Here is a 13953-nt window from a genome sequence, read left to right on the forward strand (position 1 = left end):
GGGGAGAGTTGGCTCTCTGAATGGCCGGCCAAAACATCTAGCATTCAGCTAGCCTCAGCTGCTAGTGGCACCCGTGCTGGCAGCAGTGGATGAGTTAAATATAGAAGTATACTTCTGGCTTTTGTGACTCTGGTCAAAAAGCACAGAGAGGGACGATGGTGGATGTGGCTTGGAGAAAAGATCTGGCCCTGTGACAAAGGACATCACAGTCCACCTCACCAGGCAACGGCCTTTTTCAGACAGAGCGGGAAGAGAATAGCGCATGCCCCCCTCCACACACACACACACACACACACACACACACACACACACGCACGCACCGCTCATCAACTGGCTTCTTGAAGGGATAGGAGGGAAAGAAAATGAGAGGTGTGTGCTAGCCTGCTATGTGAAACAGAACTGGATAGGCTGTGGGAGCGAGAGAGGGCGTGTGTGTGTGTATCTGTGTGTGTGTGTGAGAGAGGGAAGTTACAGTCCTCTGTTATTGCTCTCTACCATTCCCTTCTTGACCCGACGACCTAAAAGAAGAGAGGCAGGGAGAGAGTGAGAGAGCAGGGAAGCAGACACCACCAGTGGACCACACAAGCCCGAGGATACGAGTGGACTCTGTATTTCCTTCTTGCCTTTTATTATTTTTGATTCTAGGATTACTTGCTGTGTTTACTAACTGGTTAAACATTCTGGAAACATCAGAGCGGCAGGTGAGTGATCATCTCTTGCATCTCTCATGCTGGAGAAAAAAAATCTCTGCTATTTAGAGGGAAAGAGCCAATGACAAACATGCGGTTCTAGCAGAGTGGAGCTTGTCAGCTGTTCTGCTTTCAGGCTGTAGTGAATGAAACGGCTGAGTGCAGGTGCTGCTGCTGCTCGGCTGTCATCAGTTTTATTGAGCCAGTAAAGAGCACTGGTCAAAAGAGTCTCCTGGCTTCATTTGTTCTGCAGTATGTGAATGAAAACACTATTAAACATTTTGAATTAATTAGTGTGCGAGCAGACACACGACTAGTCTCTGTGCTGATAATGGAAATGCAGCACGTTCGGATAAAAGAAAGTCATGAATCAAACATTTCTCAATAAATTACACATTGTTACTGTGTGAATGAGACCATTTACTGTAAAGAATGTGGGCATGTGGGAAGGAAACACCCACAACACAGCAGGGCATGGTGGTTTATTGAGATATTGCAAAGAAATGAGAATGATATCGTACACATTCACACAGTCGACCTTTGCCCCCGACGTCTCCCACACGCGCCGCCTTCGCCTCCTCATGCAGCTCTCACTGCTGCGCTGCTCAGCATTAAGAAGCTTAGGCCCGTCAAGCTGCAGCACGATGACATCTTTCATCTGGAATATTTATGGGATGTAATGACACCGAAATGAATTCCATTTCATTCACATGAAGTCACCAGTGTTTAGGAGGAGACACATGGCTCCTGCCAGTCGCTGTTTGTCAGGCCATACGTCACCCTGTCTCAGTAAACTGAAAAGAAAAATGTGAAATGCGCCTCGGTCTCTTCAAGGCCAGCTCCCGCTGATGAGTCGAGGGTTTTCTTTCCTCCTTGAGTGTTCGAGACCGCAGCGCAGCCTCTCCCTTCCTGCCTTCCAGTGGTACCAGTCCTGCCTTAGGACAGAGAGACCCGGTGCAGAGAGATTGCTCATTAACATTTCTGTGCTTGTAAGTCCTCTTTACTCCTGCACACTCTCAGGATAGCCTGTGAAATTCACCGATGGAAGGAGTTCTAAAGATATTTCGTGGGTTATTGATAGTAAAGCACTTAAAGCTACTCTGTGGTCACACAGTCACTGCAGTGCGTTATTCTCATTCCTGCAGTGTTACTATGTATGTTGCATGCTGCTGATGGAGTGGCTGAGCTGGAGTTTGATTCTTCCTGTTAAAAAGACGTTTTTCCTTCCCACTGTTGCCAAGTGCTTGCTCATAGGAGGCCATCTGATTGTTGGAGTTCTCTCTGTATTATCATGCAGTGTATTACCTTACAATATAACATTGTTGTTGTGATTTTACGCCATAGAAATAAAGCTGATTCAATTCGGGATTGTTTTTAACGCTTTTTTCCTAACTTTTAATTTTTTTATATGTAAAACATACACAGACTTGGCCTAATATATAAATAGATATAACAGAAGCATAAAGGTTTCTAAAGTAGAACAAGAACCCTGAACATGTATTTTAATGCAGTACTTGAGTAAATGTACTCAGTTACATTTGGCCACTGTAGAAATTCAGTCAGCTGAATGAGCAATCAGAAGAGACAGATCTGTGACTGTAATCAGTCCCAGCTTGTTAATGGATCAGTCTTTGTGTAAATCAATAATGCAGTCTCTGATTAACTGAAACTGAGCTGAGGCTGGGTCTCCGCCAGAACAGCATTGATTCGTGTGTCACCTCACGACATCACTTGAGCTCTATGTCACTTAAGGTGTTCCTCATGCACAAGGTGACATAGTTTAGCAGTGAGTACACAGTGGTACACATGACAGAACAGCATCTCATTGTTCCAGGATTAAACGTTGACACCGACACCTCAGCACCCTGTAAATGTTGCTTATCATGATACCGTTCTTTATACTTGCATCGATATGCACCTGTACCTCTATCTTGTGTGTTCGTGTTCATGTGGGCTAATTCATTTTATGACACGTGCACTAACAGAAACAGGAGGCGGAGCTTGTTCCGCCAGTAGCCGGTGTCTTTCCTGCGTGTCTGGGGGGCCTCGACAACAGCTGTCACCGACACATGCACAGCTACAGTCGTAGCAGTGCCCCTGGTCTTGAATTCCAAAAATGCAGTTTAGATACTTCGGGATGTTTCGCAGAACAGCGGCACTTATAACTTATGTGCCCTTCATTTAAAAATAAGCCCAGAACTCCATGGCAACCCAAGATATTCTAAAGAGCACTTGATATGTTGTGGTCAGAATGGCGACGCATACGTGCTAAAAACAGGGGACTGGTTAACTGGCTGTTGATGTTTAACGATAATAAGACGAGTGATGTCATTCATTAGGTTCGGATCTTTGGACCATGATGTGCCTGGACCGCTCTGGCATTAAATATGGATTGCATCAGGAGACATTTCAAATTTCACAGCTGGGAACAAACCTCACGACCCATTCTGTAAACTTTTCCCCTGTTTGCCAGTAGTGACATAATCATGACTTTCCTGGTGATTTCCTGTGTGATAAGTTACACCAGCCTTCATCATTCCAGTGATATTACTGGTCAGGAGAGAACAAACCAGCATATACAGTAAAACATCTGAAGGCACCTTTAGAATGAAGATGACTGGCCTCTGTGACTAAGACAGGCCGTCTTTGTCCCTGAACCAATCACACTGACACCACACACCTCTCACAGCGAGTCAGAGCTCTTCTCTGACAGACGTGTTATGCTTTAGTTTATTTTTGTCTCACCTGCAACAATGCTTTTCATTTTTTCCCATCTGTAAAAAAGGTAAACAACTGACAATGGCACCAGCACAAGACAATGCAAATGCTCACTTACAAACTTAAATGGGTAGCAGTTTGGAGATTTGTGGTTAGCCATGTGTTACATTATCATTCCGAGCGCTGCGACGTGCGATAGCTTAGGTTTACTGGAAGGCCAGCTGCAAACTTTAAACTTTAAAGCTGAAATTTCTGCCCACTGTTTTCCCGTCCACACATATTTAATCTCTCTGACCTTTGGAGCCTTTTTACCTCTGTTTTGGTCTCCACACCCTCCTCAGATAAAATATCTGGGTCGCTGAGTTGCTAAGCTCAATTTTCATCTCCAGCAACAGTTACTTTTACACCTTTGGTAGCGGTGACACATTTTTATCAACATTTTCTTTTATTATTTTGAACGATTAAAAAAGCTTCTGGCTGCTGTTGGTGTGACTGAAGAGGATAGTAGACGCAGGACAGAATGGAGGGAGGAGCCTTTGTGCCTGCCAGATTTTTGTGATTGTTCTGCAAGTCGCCACCCATACAGCTGGCATACAGCTGGGATCAACAGTGGCTCAAGAAGTAGAGTTGGTCACTTACCCGTCGGAAGGTCGATGTTTAGTTTACAGCTACTCCAATCCAGTGTGTGTGGGCACAATTGTCAGACAAAGCTCTTAGGTATAGAAAACAGTGTTTGCATGAATATGTATGAAACTGGGTGAATGAGGTTTGCAGTAGAAAAGGACTTGGAGTGCTCCAGTGCACCATATCAGTACCAGTCCAATTCCCAATAAATTCCAGAACTCTAATGGTTGGAGAAGAGCTGCAAGTTAGCACAAAAACACTGTTCTCTGAACAGCTATGAAAACATGTTATGGAAACCAAACAGACGTTTGATGTGTGCTTTAAGATGACTTTCTAAGTTCTCTCTCAGTCGCCCATTTTTTGCTCCGCGCTGACTTCAGCTGGCATTCAGAGGATTTTAGACAAATGGCCGAGCCCATGTCTCTTTCCCACGTTTGAATGTGCTTCATCCATATGTTGCTGTTTCTATTCATAGCACACTCAGAACTTAATATCTTCCTTAAGAGAGGGTAAAGATGATAACCAGATCTAGAAAGATCTAGTGCTTCATTAGTTGGTGTTGGTTTACCGATGCTGCCGCTAGACTTTAGCAACGAGAGTCAAGTGACTCTTACTAAATGCCGTTGCTATGGGAATCGTTAAAATGTGAAAGTTTATCATCGTGTTTGAAACGATGTTTCTAATAGACTATGTCTAATCTAAGTGTGCTTCATGTGCAGCAGTGTTTATAATGCATGACCCAAATCTGAGCATGTTTCACCTCGTTAGGTTCGCCGGTGGATTTACACAGTAAGAGTGAATAAACAGCTTGAGTGAATATTTAACAAAGTGCCCTCACAACAACTCTCACGAATGCGTCCTGTTTTATAAGTGACTGATTAACGGCCTACCTGCGCTGAGTGTTTATCAAGCAAAGAGCGTGTTTGCTCTAATAGCAAAGACTTACTTAGAGAGCCACCTGCATTCTTCTCGGTTTGCTCACCGTTCAAGCTTCGGCTGGTTCCCATGAGGGGATCAGGTTAATGTGACATCAGGAGAATACTACAAGATGAAACCCACCACCTATGCTGACATTTTGCTCCAGTGTGCTATGCCAGCATTAGTTAAGTATTAATAGAAGCCATGATTACAGTAAGACAAGCTGTAAATGCTCGCGTCATGTGCACAAAATCTTTTTGATGGTTCAGTTTAACATTACAAGAAGAACGTTTATGAAAGCAGAATCTTTAAGGAATGTGAACAAGTATCACTCCAAACTTTTTCTGCCAACAGAGTCTTTAGTTTTCCCAGGAAAAGACTGTTATGTAAAATTTGACCCGTGAAGGCCACCGGCCGTCTCGGCTCGAAGGCTCCGTCTCCCAAAATGGATTCCTGGAGCAGACTGCGGCTTTGTACCCTTGCATCCTCACAAAAGTTTCAATAATAAATGGATTGACTGGTAGCTTCGAAACCCATCCGCAGAGACGGTTTTGATTGGAGCTTTCATGTCTTGGCAGGGCTGGTGTGTTTTTCTTGCTGCTCGAGCACGCTGCATTTTATCTGTGTTCTCTGGCAGAACTGGTACCTTAATGCTCTCGTGCAGTTCTCTCTCCTTTTTTGGTCACGCTGGGTTTGTGCTGTGAATACACCAAATCACACTGAATCAAAAAAGTCATTTTTCCTAAACCTTATTCATCACCTCCGTCCTCATCCGGCAGATCAATTTGGTTATATGCCAGATTTTTGCAACCAGGCCCAACCTCTTGATACGAGCATCACATACAAGCTCAGTTTTCAGTAGCCTCGTGACCTTATCATGCTATAATTTTATTTCAGCTAATGGTGTCTTTAAAGGGAATATCTGCAAATGAACACACACAGGATGCAGGTAGTTGACTTTCCACCATCTTTTGTGCGATTGAGGGCTCGTATCTGCCCAAGCAGACCAACCACTGGCAAATAAATGACTCATTTATTCAATAAGTTTACAGTCATTTTCTCCAACTCTAACTCTGTGTGTAACCATAACATAATTAGTGTATCTGGCACAGGCTACAACATTATGCCTATTAAATTTATTAGAGCGTGCTGGGAGCAAACATCATTCGGACTAAAGGTATATGTAAGCCATAAAGTGAACATTGGTGCGGACCACTGATTAGCTTTTACAGTTTCTTTTTATCACTTTGGAATGGAGGCACGTGCTTTGTTGGGGCCTATAAATACACGTGTGTGACAGCTGGACCTGCCCAAGCCTTGGGGCAGATATGGGTCCCACTTTAAATTTAGACTCAGGCCTTGGACTTGGGTTTTAGGATATTTCTTATTAGATTGAAGTACTGGATGCCGCACCATCAGTGGTGATGGCTTAGATGCTGTGAGTATGTGTGGACATTGTGACAGGTGGTCATTGATGTTAGAGTACAGATTTACTGTCTGCATGCTCTCCTTTCTTTTCCATAATGACAAATGGGAATGCTTCACGGCAGGGAGGAATTCAGGTCACGTGACTCAGGAATCCCAGCTTGTCTCTCTGCGGAATTAAATTGATAAAGACTGCAGCGACCAGTCAAGGTGACTCAAAACTGTGAAGACGGTGGGCTTTGATGACACATGACAGTTGTGTTCATGAGTTGCCTGTAATTGGCCATGAGGATGATAAATATGTAGCAGTTTCAACAGCAAGATTTCAGATCAGCTGTGGTTGCACATGGAGAAAAACCTGGTCAAATAGTCCAAATACTTATGGACTCTGCAAAAGTTGTTAAACTGTAATCAGCAAAGGCCGTGAAAGTGTAATGATTTTATTATTTTCTGCTACCAGGAAGTGTTGGATATTAAATGTCATCAGGTTGTGCAGCTGAGAAATGTTGGACTTGTTATAATAATAAATTAAGAGTTGATTTCTAAAGACAAATGCATTTCTCATTGAGATATATTTCGTTTTCTACCACTCTGTGCAGTGTTTGTCATGTTTCGGCTGTGTGGCAGGCAGGGATTGGACCCAAACGCAAACTCACGGGGACAGAACTTGAACTCAAAAGCACAGTTTTATTGCTGGAAAATAGAACACAAGCAATACAAAACTAAACTGGGAAAAGCTAATTAAAATGCATCCCAGAAGACACGGGGAGAGTCACACACAGCATGAGGGACGACGCGACACTGACTCAGAGAAACACAGGGTTTAAATACACTGGGAAGTAACGAGGGGAATGAGACACAGAAGGAGGGCACAGCTGGGAGAAATCAGGACTGACGAGACAAGCAAAGCAGGACGCATTCACATAGGACACGGACCATCAAAGTAAAACAGGAAGTATCACACAGAGACGCGAACTTGACACAGTGGAGACAGCAACTAAGAAACACGGATGATCTGATATCCTCGTGTTGGTGTTGTTCCCAGACCATCATGAAAATGTTGTTCCAGGTTCAACATTGCAAGTGACCAATCACATTGTTGTGACGTTATTCTTTTGCGCGCCAAGCCATTCGTGCATTTATGAAATTCCAATGTTGCAAGGACAATATCAATTCTGCTTACTGTTTATTAAAGGGTTACGGTTAGGGTTAGGGTCAGGGTCCGTTGATCGGCGGACAGAGGCGGTTTCACGCAGCTTTAGTACAGTTTTTTGTTTTACGCCGGTTTTTCCCGAAGTCGCAAAAGTATGACGTCACAACATTCTGATTGGTCACTTGCAATCTTGATCCTGGAACAACATTTAGTATGATGATCTGGGAACAACACCAACACGAGGATATCAGATCAACCAAGAAACACAGAGACATAAACCATAAGGCAGAGGACTCTAAGAACCGAGAGACACAGAGGGGAACTCAAACATGCAGACACAGACTACACAGAACAGAGGGGACACAGAGAAACATGAAGGGCAAGGGATCGAAACTAGAAACCATAGAATAACTCACACAAGTACAATAATACAAACATCACAAAGAACTAAAAACGCTGGGTCAGGAGACCCAGGACCGTGACAGTACCCCCCCTTAAGGGCTGGCTCCAGACAACTGAAACTCAGAAAAACAAAACCAAACAGAAAACAACCCAGGGCGGGCGGCGGGGGCCCAGGACGGAGGGCGCGTAACAGAAAACAAAAGCAGAGCACAGCAAACACCGGAGCCCAAGAAAACAGCCCAGACACAGGGGCAGTTCAGGGGGCCGACAATGCGGACGGCAACACAGCTGATTTAAATGGCCTAATTAGCTCATCAACATGTCCTGAAGTTCTCCAGAGGCCTGGTAATGAACTAATCATGTGATTCAGGTGTGTTGACCCAAGGTGAGACCTAAAACCTGCAGGGACACCGGCCCTCGTGGACTGAGATTGCCCACCCCTGCATTAGCTGGTAGGTTTAAATAAAGTTTTGTATGTTTTACTCAAAGCCCTGCTTCAGATTGGTCACCTGCCCGGGGTGTGACCTGCCTCTGAGCCTGTAGTAGCGAGATAGGGTCCCGCCCCCTATTAGGAAAAAGGACAAAAGCCTTTATTCAGAGCTAAACATGATAAAAACATATATAGTTGCCGTGAAGTCAAGTGAGCTGCATTTCAACAATAAGATCAGAATTAATGTTTGTGTTCTGGGGCAGTTTGTCTGAAACCTTGTTTTGATTGTTTGCTTTACTTTTAATGCATTCTTACATTTTCCTCATATGAATTTTTATTGTACAAGACTGAATTTGACCTGAAGCTATTTTTATTCTTACATCTGTCAGCTCTAACTGCACTCGCCTGCCTTCTCTGCTGAACGATAGTAACACTGCAAAGTGAGCCGAGCTGTTACAGTAGCTGGATTTTCATGGCGTCGGCCCAGAAATTAAAAATAAACCATCACGGTCCTCACTCGGTGTCAACCATCTTGTCCTTAGGAAGTCTGCCAGAGTCATTTGCAGCGCTACACATGTTTCTGTGTTTCGTCACGCTCGTGTCCCAGAGGTGGTCATTTTAATGCCCTCGACCTCTGGGCATCATTCAGAAACACTGGCACAGTTTGAATGGTGGACCCAACACTATCAGCACTCGCGCACACTGCTGCACCACAACACTGGAATGAACGTTAGCGAGCCTACAGCTGAAACTAATAGGTATGAGCAGGAAAGAAGGCACCGCCATTAATCTCCAGTTAAGAACCAGATCTCCTCGGAGCCAAAGTGCACTCTCTGAACTCCGAGATAAAGGATGCACTTAATGGGTCCGTTTGTTTGATTTTCTTTCCTCTTTATTTGAACTGAGAGATGCTGCCACTGTTATCTTGCACCTCAATTTTCGTGCATGGGTGTTTTTCCCCGAAACAAGTGGGATTCAAAGAGATCGGTTTCAAGCGTCATTGGAATTCACTGCAGTCTTGACTTTGGTGACCTTTATTACTGAAGAAGATAAGCATTTCTCTTGATGTGAAGCAGCAGTTTGATAGACTCTCTTTCAAACTTCTCGAAATTGTATAGAAAATCTAACTGAGCTTTACTTTTTTATCAGGTTGGACTGATACGCATAGTTACTGATGTTCCAGTAGAGCATATGTGTGAATTCTATCGCACACTTCCATGAACGTGCACCAGAGAGAAGTCCTGACAGTTTGGACGGCTTATTTGGGATGATTCAGAGGTCAGGGCGCTATGACATCACTGTGGGCTTACAGGGGGACTCTAGGTGCTCAGGGTGCTTTTCTGTTTGTAATTATAAAGAGCTGCTGATGTCATATCTGAAACCGATCACAAAGAGCACTCTGTTCGTACAGAACGTGAACACACACACAAGAACACGCACGTTTTCACATTCACAGAGACAGAGAAACAAACTTCTCTTCAGTCTCTTAACATTGTTGGTTGTTGTTCTCGTGTGTGGAGTCAGCTCCCAGCTTGAGAACTGGTTAGAGGTCTTTGCCCCTAGCTTTTGTTTTAGCATCACAGAAATGTGGAAATTTTAATGTCACATTTTTGCCATTTTTTATAACTAATTTAACCTCCTAAGACCTGAACTCTTCCACAACATGCATTTTAAGTTTCTCTTTGATATTTGGGCTGATTTGCACCTGATGAATGTAAAAACAAAGAATTACCAGATTTTTTTTTTTACCTTTTTTTTGTTTCTGAGAAAAATGAGAGCCACATATGAGGATATTTGTTTAAAATTTCAATAGAACAGTGGCAACATAATGTCCTCGTAAGTGGATATCAGGCCCTTGAAGAGCAAAATTGAGGATTTTGGCCTAAATAACCCAAAATGTGACGTCCACATGTGTGGACACCAGGTCGTAGGAGTATAAATATAAATTAGTTCATGTCCATGTCCTCCAAAAGTTGTACCCACTGCTTTCATAACTTTAAAAAAATGATATTAACTGAAGAGGATGGCAGAGTGGTTCAGTGGTTAGCATGGTCACCTCACAGCACCAAGCTTCTGGGTTTGAATCTTTCTCTGTGGAGTTTGTGTGGATTACTGTGACTGAGAAGCCACACTGGCGGTTTGGTTCATTGGTTATTCTAAATTGACTGTAGCTGTGTCTCCAACCTTTGACAACTGTAAACTTGACTCATAAATACAAATGAACTCATGCTGTGCACAGGCTCAGTTACAAACTACTTTTAAATTATTTAAAACATTCAGAAATGACAGCAGAAGTTGTGAACCAGTGATAAGTCTATGTACATGCACTTCTACCAACACTCACCCTTATATGCCTTTGTGATTTTGGGACTACACACACACACACACACACACACACACACACACACACACACACAGGTGGGTAATTATTGATATTCACTCCAGATTAGGGATGTTAACAGAAGACATGTTTATCCAGTTTTAATACAAACACAATGATTGTGCTTGTGTTTGTCATCGGATCAGTGCAGGTCAGAAGGTCTGTTAATGTGAACAGGAATGGAAGCCAAACTCAAACAACACACTCCTGAACCAAAAATACCTATGAAAGGAAAAAGATGAATGGTAGTGGGATGCAACCGAATAAAAGGCTGAATTAAAAACAGAGAAACCTGTTCCTTCTCTCTCTGGTTCAGGTAGGATGAGATCCAAAAGCAGTGGGGTGGACAACCCAGCCAATGGGGTACTTGGAGTTCCACAGGGTGACCAAGAACAGGAAGTGAGCCTGCCTGTGAAGACCCTGAAGGCCAAAGTCCAGCAGAAAGATGGTGAGGAAACAGTGGAGGTCGAGGTGATCTCTGACAAAGACAAACCGTTGGATTCCTCCAAGGCTGGAGATAAAAGACAGAACATCCTGGATCTGTCTAAAGAGGATTTGCTGACACTGTTGGGAATCATGGAAGGAGAGATTCAGGTGGGCGAGGCATTGTTTCCCTTTGTGTTTAGCTTTCTGTATGTGATCTGCAGCTGTAAGCAGGACAAGTGCAATGATAAGAGAAAAGGTGGATGAGCGCAGTACCTGAACATTATTGGCTTGAGTAACTGCAAGTTTTGCACAACAGCTCTCTCTTGTGGTTTAAAATGTAATATACCAGAGAAAACTGACAACCACACTTAGACTTTATCGAGTTGGTACTTTAGAGAACTCTGAAAGGTAAACTGGTGATCCATGAAGCAAAGACTAGCAAGTTTTTAACACCCTCTGTATCATTTCTGTGTAACTTCAGGCCAGAGAGGATGTTATCTGCATGCTGAAGTCCAAACACAGTTCCCCAGAAGCCCTTGAGTCACAGTATGGCTCTGCGGTCCCTGGCTCGGCCCTCCAGGCCCTTCAGAGAGACGGCGTCATCACAGGCACCAAACCACACAACCACAGTGTCTACCAGAAACCGATGACTGAGGTTAGTAGGCGAGTGTCAGTCACAAACCCTGAGGGATGATCAAAATTACTTTTTTATTAACAGGCCTCAAGACCCTGGAAATCCAAGAAATCACAAGACAGAAACTAATAAAAGTAATGTTTTTGTCACCACCTGGCAGGAGGTTGTTGCTACAAAACACTCGGCATGTTGCACCACAGCAACTGGAATTTTTGTTTCTGTGTGTGCGTGTTCGTCTTTGCCGTCTCAGCTCGAGCGTCTGCAGGAGAAGCACAAGGAGACGTACCGGCGGATGCTGGGTCAGCTGCTATTCGCAGAAAAGTGCCACCGGCGAACGATCCACGAGCTGGACACAGAGAAGAGGAAGCACGCCGACTACATGAACAAGAGCGACGACTTCACCAACCTCCTGGAGCAGGAGAGAGAAAGGTGAGGAGATCAGGAAAGGAATGCAAGAGCCAGCGGCTGTAAAATTGCAACGCCATTATCTGAACCTGGACACTGTTTAGCTGCCCCGCTATTTTAAATCATTTGGTAAATAAGCTTTGAGAGAAGCACCTACAAATATGTTCATTTAACAGAAAGCAATATGCACATAAAGTGAAAAAATGGTGTACAGAAAGTAAATTTATTGCTGTAGCACTGCAAACATCATGTGATGCTCATACAGAATTTTACAGGTATGAGAAGTAAAAGGAGGAACTGTGAAGGAGAACCTGGTAAAAGCAGCAGGGGAAGAAGAAGAAAGCATAAAGTGCAGTTCCAGTGTAGTCTATGAAGCCAGTGCATCCAGTGGCTCAAGGGAGAGAGTCGAGGGAAGGAATGCTTGAAAAACATCTCAGACTGCATGAAAGATGGCTTCATCGAACCTGTGACGCAAGCGAGACGGGAGAAGACAGGGAGGTGCCGCTTACTGAATGATAACCTCGCATAGCTTTGTATGCAGGGGAGAGTCACGCAGCTCAAGGAAAGAGAGGCCAGAGGCAGGGTGGACTTGGACTCCTGTGGGAAAGACACAGGTCAGGTATTGGGAGAAGAGGACACAGAGCCATGGGGTGGAAGAACAGCAGGAAAGACAAGCGCAGGGCTAAAGGACATGTCAGAGCTTCATTGCTGAGGTTGTGACATGGGCTCGCAACCTCAGAGCGGCTGCATGGACACACAACACAGGAGGGGAGATGGTGAAATTCTGTGTCTAGAAGGCTCATAGAGATAAAGCAAGCCTGTATGTGAGAGCGTATTTGTGCCATGGGATTGTATGAGAGAGAAGGCCCTGCTAACTGCAAACACTCCCATATAAAAGGGTTTAATTGACTGTTGGTTGTTGGAGATTATTCTTTTGTTATTGTTTTGTTGCAGCTTCCACAAACGGACGGCGATGCATAATTTAAAGCTATTTGCACTCATAGTTTGCAAAATAAAAATAACAGCAAAATATGTGGACGACATAATCATCTGTAAGACAGACTGGAGCACTTATGTGGCAATTTATAATGACTGTGAAAAAGTTGCTTTAAAACTGTAACATTACCTCTTTGCACGGGCACACACACACACACACACACACACACACACACACACACACACACACACACACACACACACACACACAAAAGACACAGCTGGGAAATAAGCAGCTGAATTTACCCACAGAAACGACCACCTGCAGTAACCAACCACTGTGGCCCGCCCCACAGTTTGAGAAAGACTAATCTAAAGTAAATTTATGTGAAATTTGATACTTTAATCTAGCACTGTCCAACTCCAGGCCTCGAGGGCCGGAGTCCTGCAGGTTTTAGTCCTTGATCTGACACAGCTGATTCAAACGGCTAAATTCCTCATCAACATGTCTTGTAGTTCTCCAGAGGCCTGCGAATGAACTAATCATGTGATTCAGGTGTGTTGACCCAGGGTGAGATCTAAAACCTGCAGGACACCGGCCTTCGGGGCCTGGAGTTGCCCACCCCTGTTTTAAACAGAGCCCTAGTGAAAGAGTGCACACAACCAGCTTAAACTGCATGTATTTCATGAGTTTTAGCAACAGGAAAGAGGGACTGCTGACCTGTCTGTGGTGTATCCTGCTGTGTTAGCTGGACTGGTTGAGCTCTTCTGTGTTGCATAAGCAGGGGTCTCGAACTCCAGTCCTCGAGGGCC

The 13953-nt window shown here is 44.1% G+C and overlaps 1 protein-coding gene across 2 annotated transcripts in view; it reads left to right on the forward strand.

Annotated features, from left to right (window-relative positions):
• Positions 1-513: 513 nt before the first annotated feature.
• Positions 514-13953, forward strand: part of LOC102215659 (filamin-A-interacting protein 1-like) — a 21934-nt gene continuing 8494 nt past the window's right edge. The window contains exons 1-4 of one of the 2 annotated variants that reach the window (XM_013912363.1): positions 514-701; positions 11056-11333; positions 11647-11820; positions 11960-12228. In XM_013912363.1, coding sequence (XP_013767817.1) covers positions 11061-11333; positions 11647-11820; positions 11960-12228 — 716 coding nt within the window. In that variant the 5' untranslated portion in view covers positions 514-701; positions 11056-11060. The remainder of the gene's footprint in view (positions 702-11055; positions 11334-11646; positions 11821-11959; positions 12229-13953) is intronic. The other variant, XM_005738992.1, reaches the window with a different exon arrangement.

This window comes from Pundamilia nyererei, unplaced genomic scaffold, assembly GCF_000239375.1.
Source record: "Pundamilia nyererei isolate P.nyererei 1_Seehausen unplaced genomic scaffold, PunNye1.0 scaffold00088, whole genome shotgun sequence".
Lineage (NCBI taxonomy): Eukaryota > Metazoa > Chordata > Actinopteri > Cichliformes > Cichlidae > Pundamilia > Pundamilia nyererei.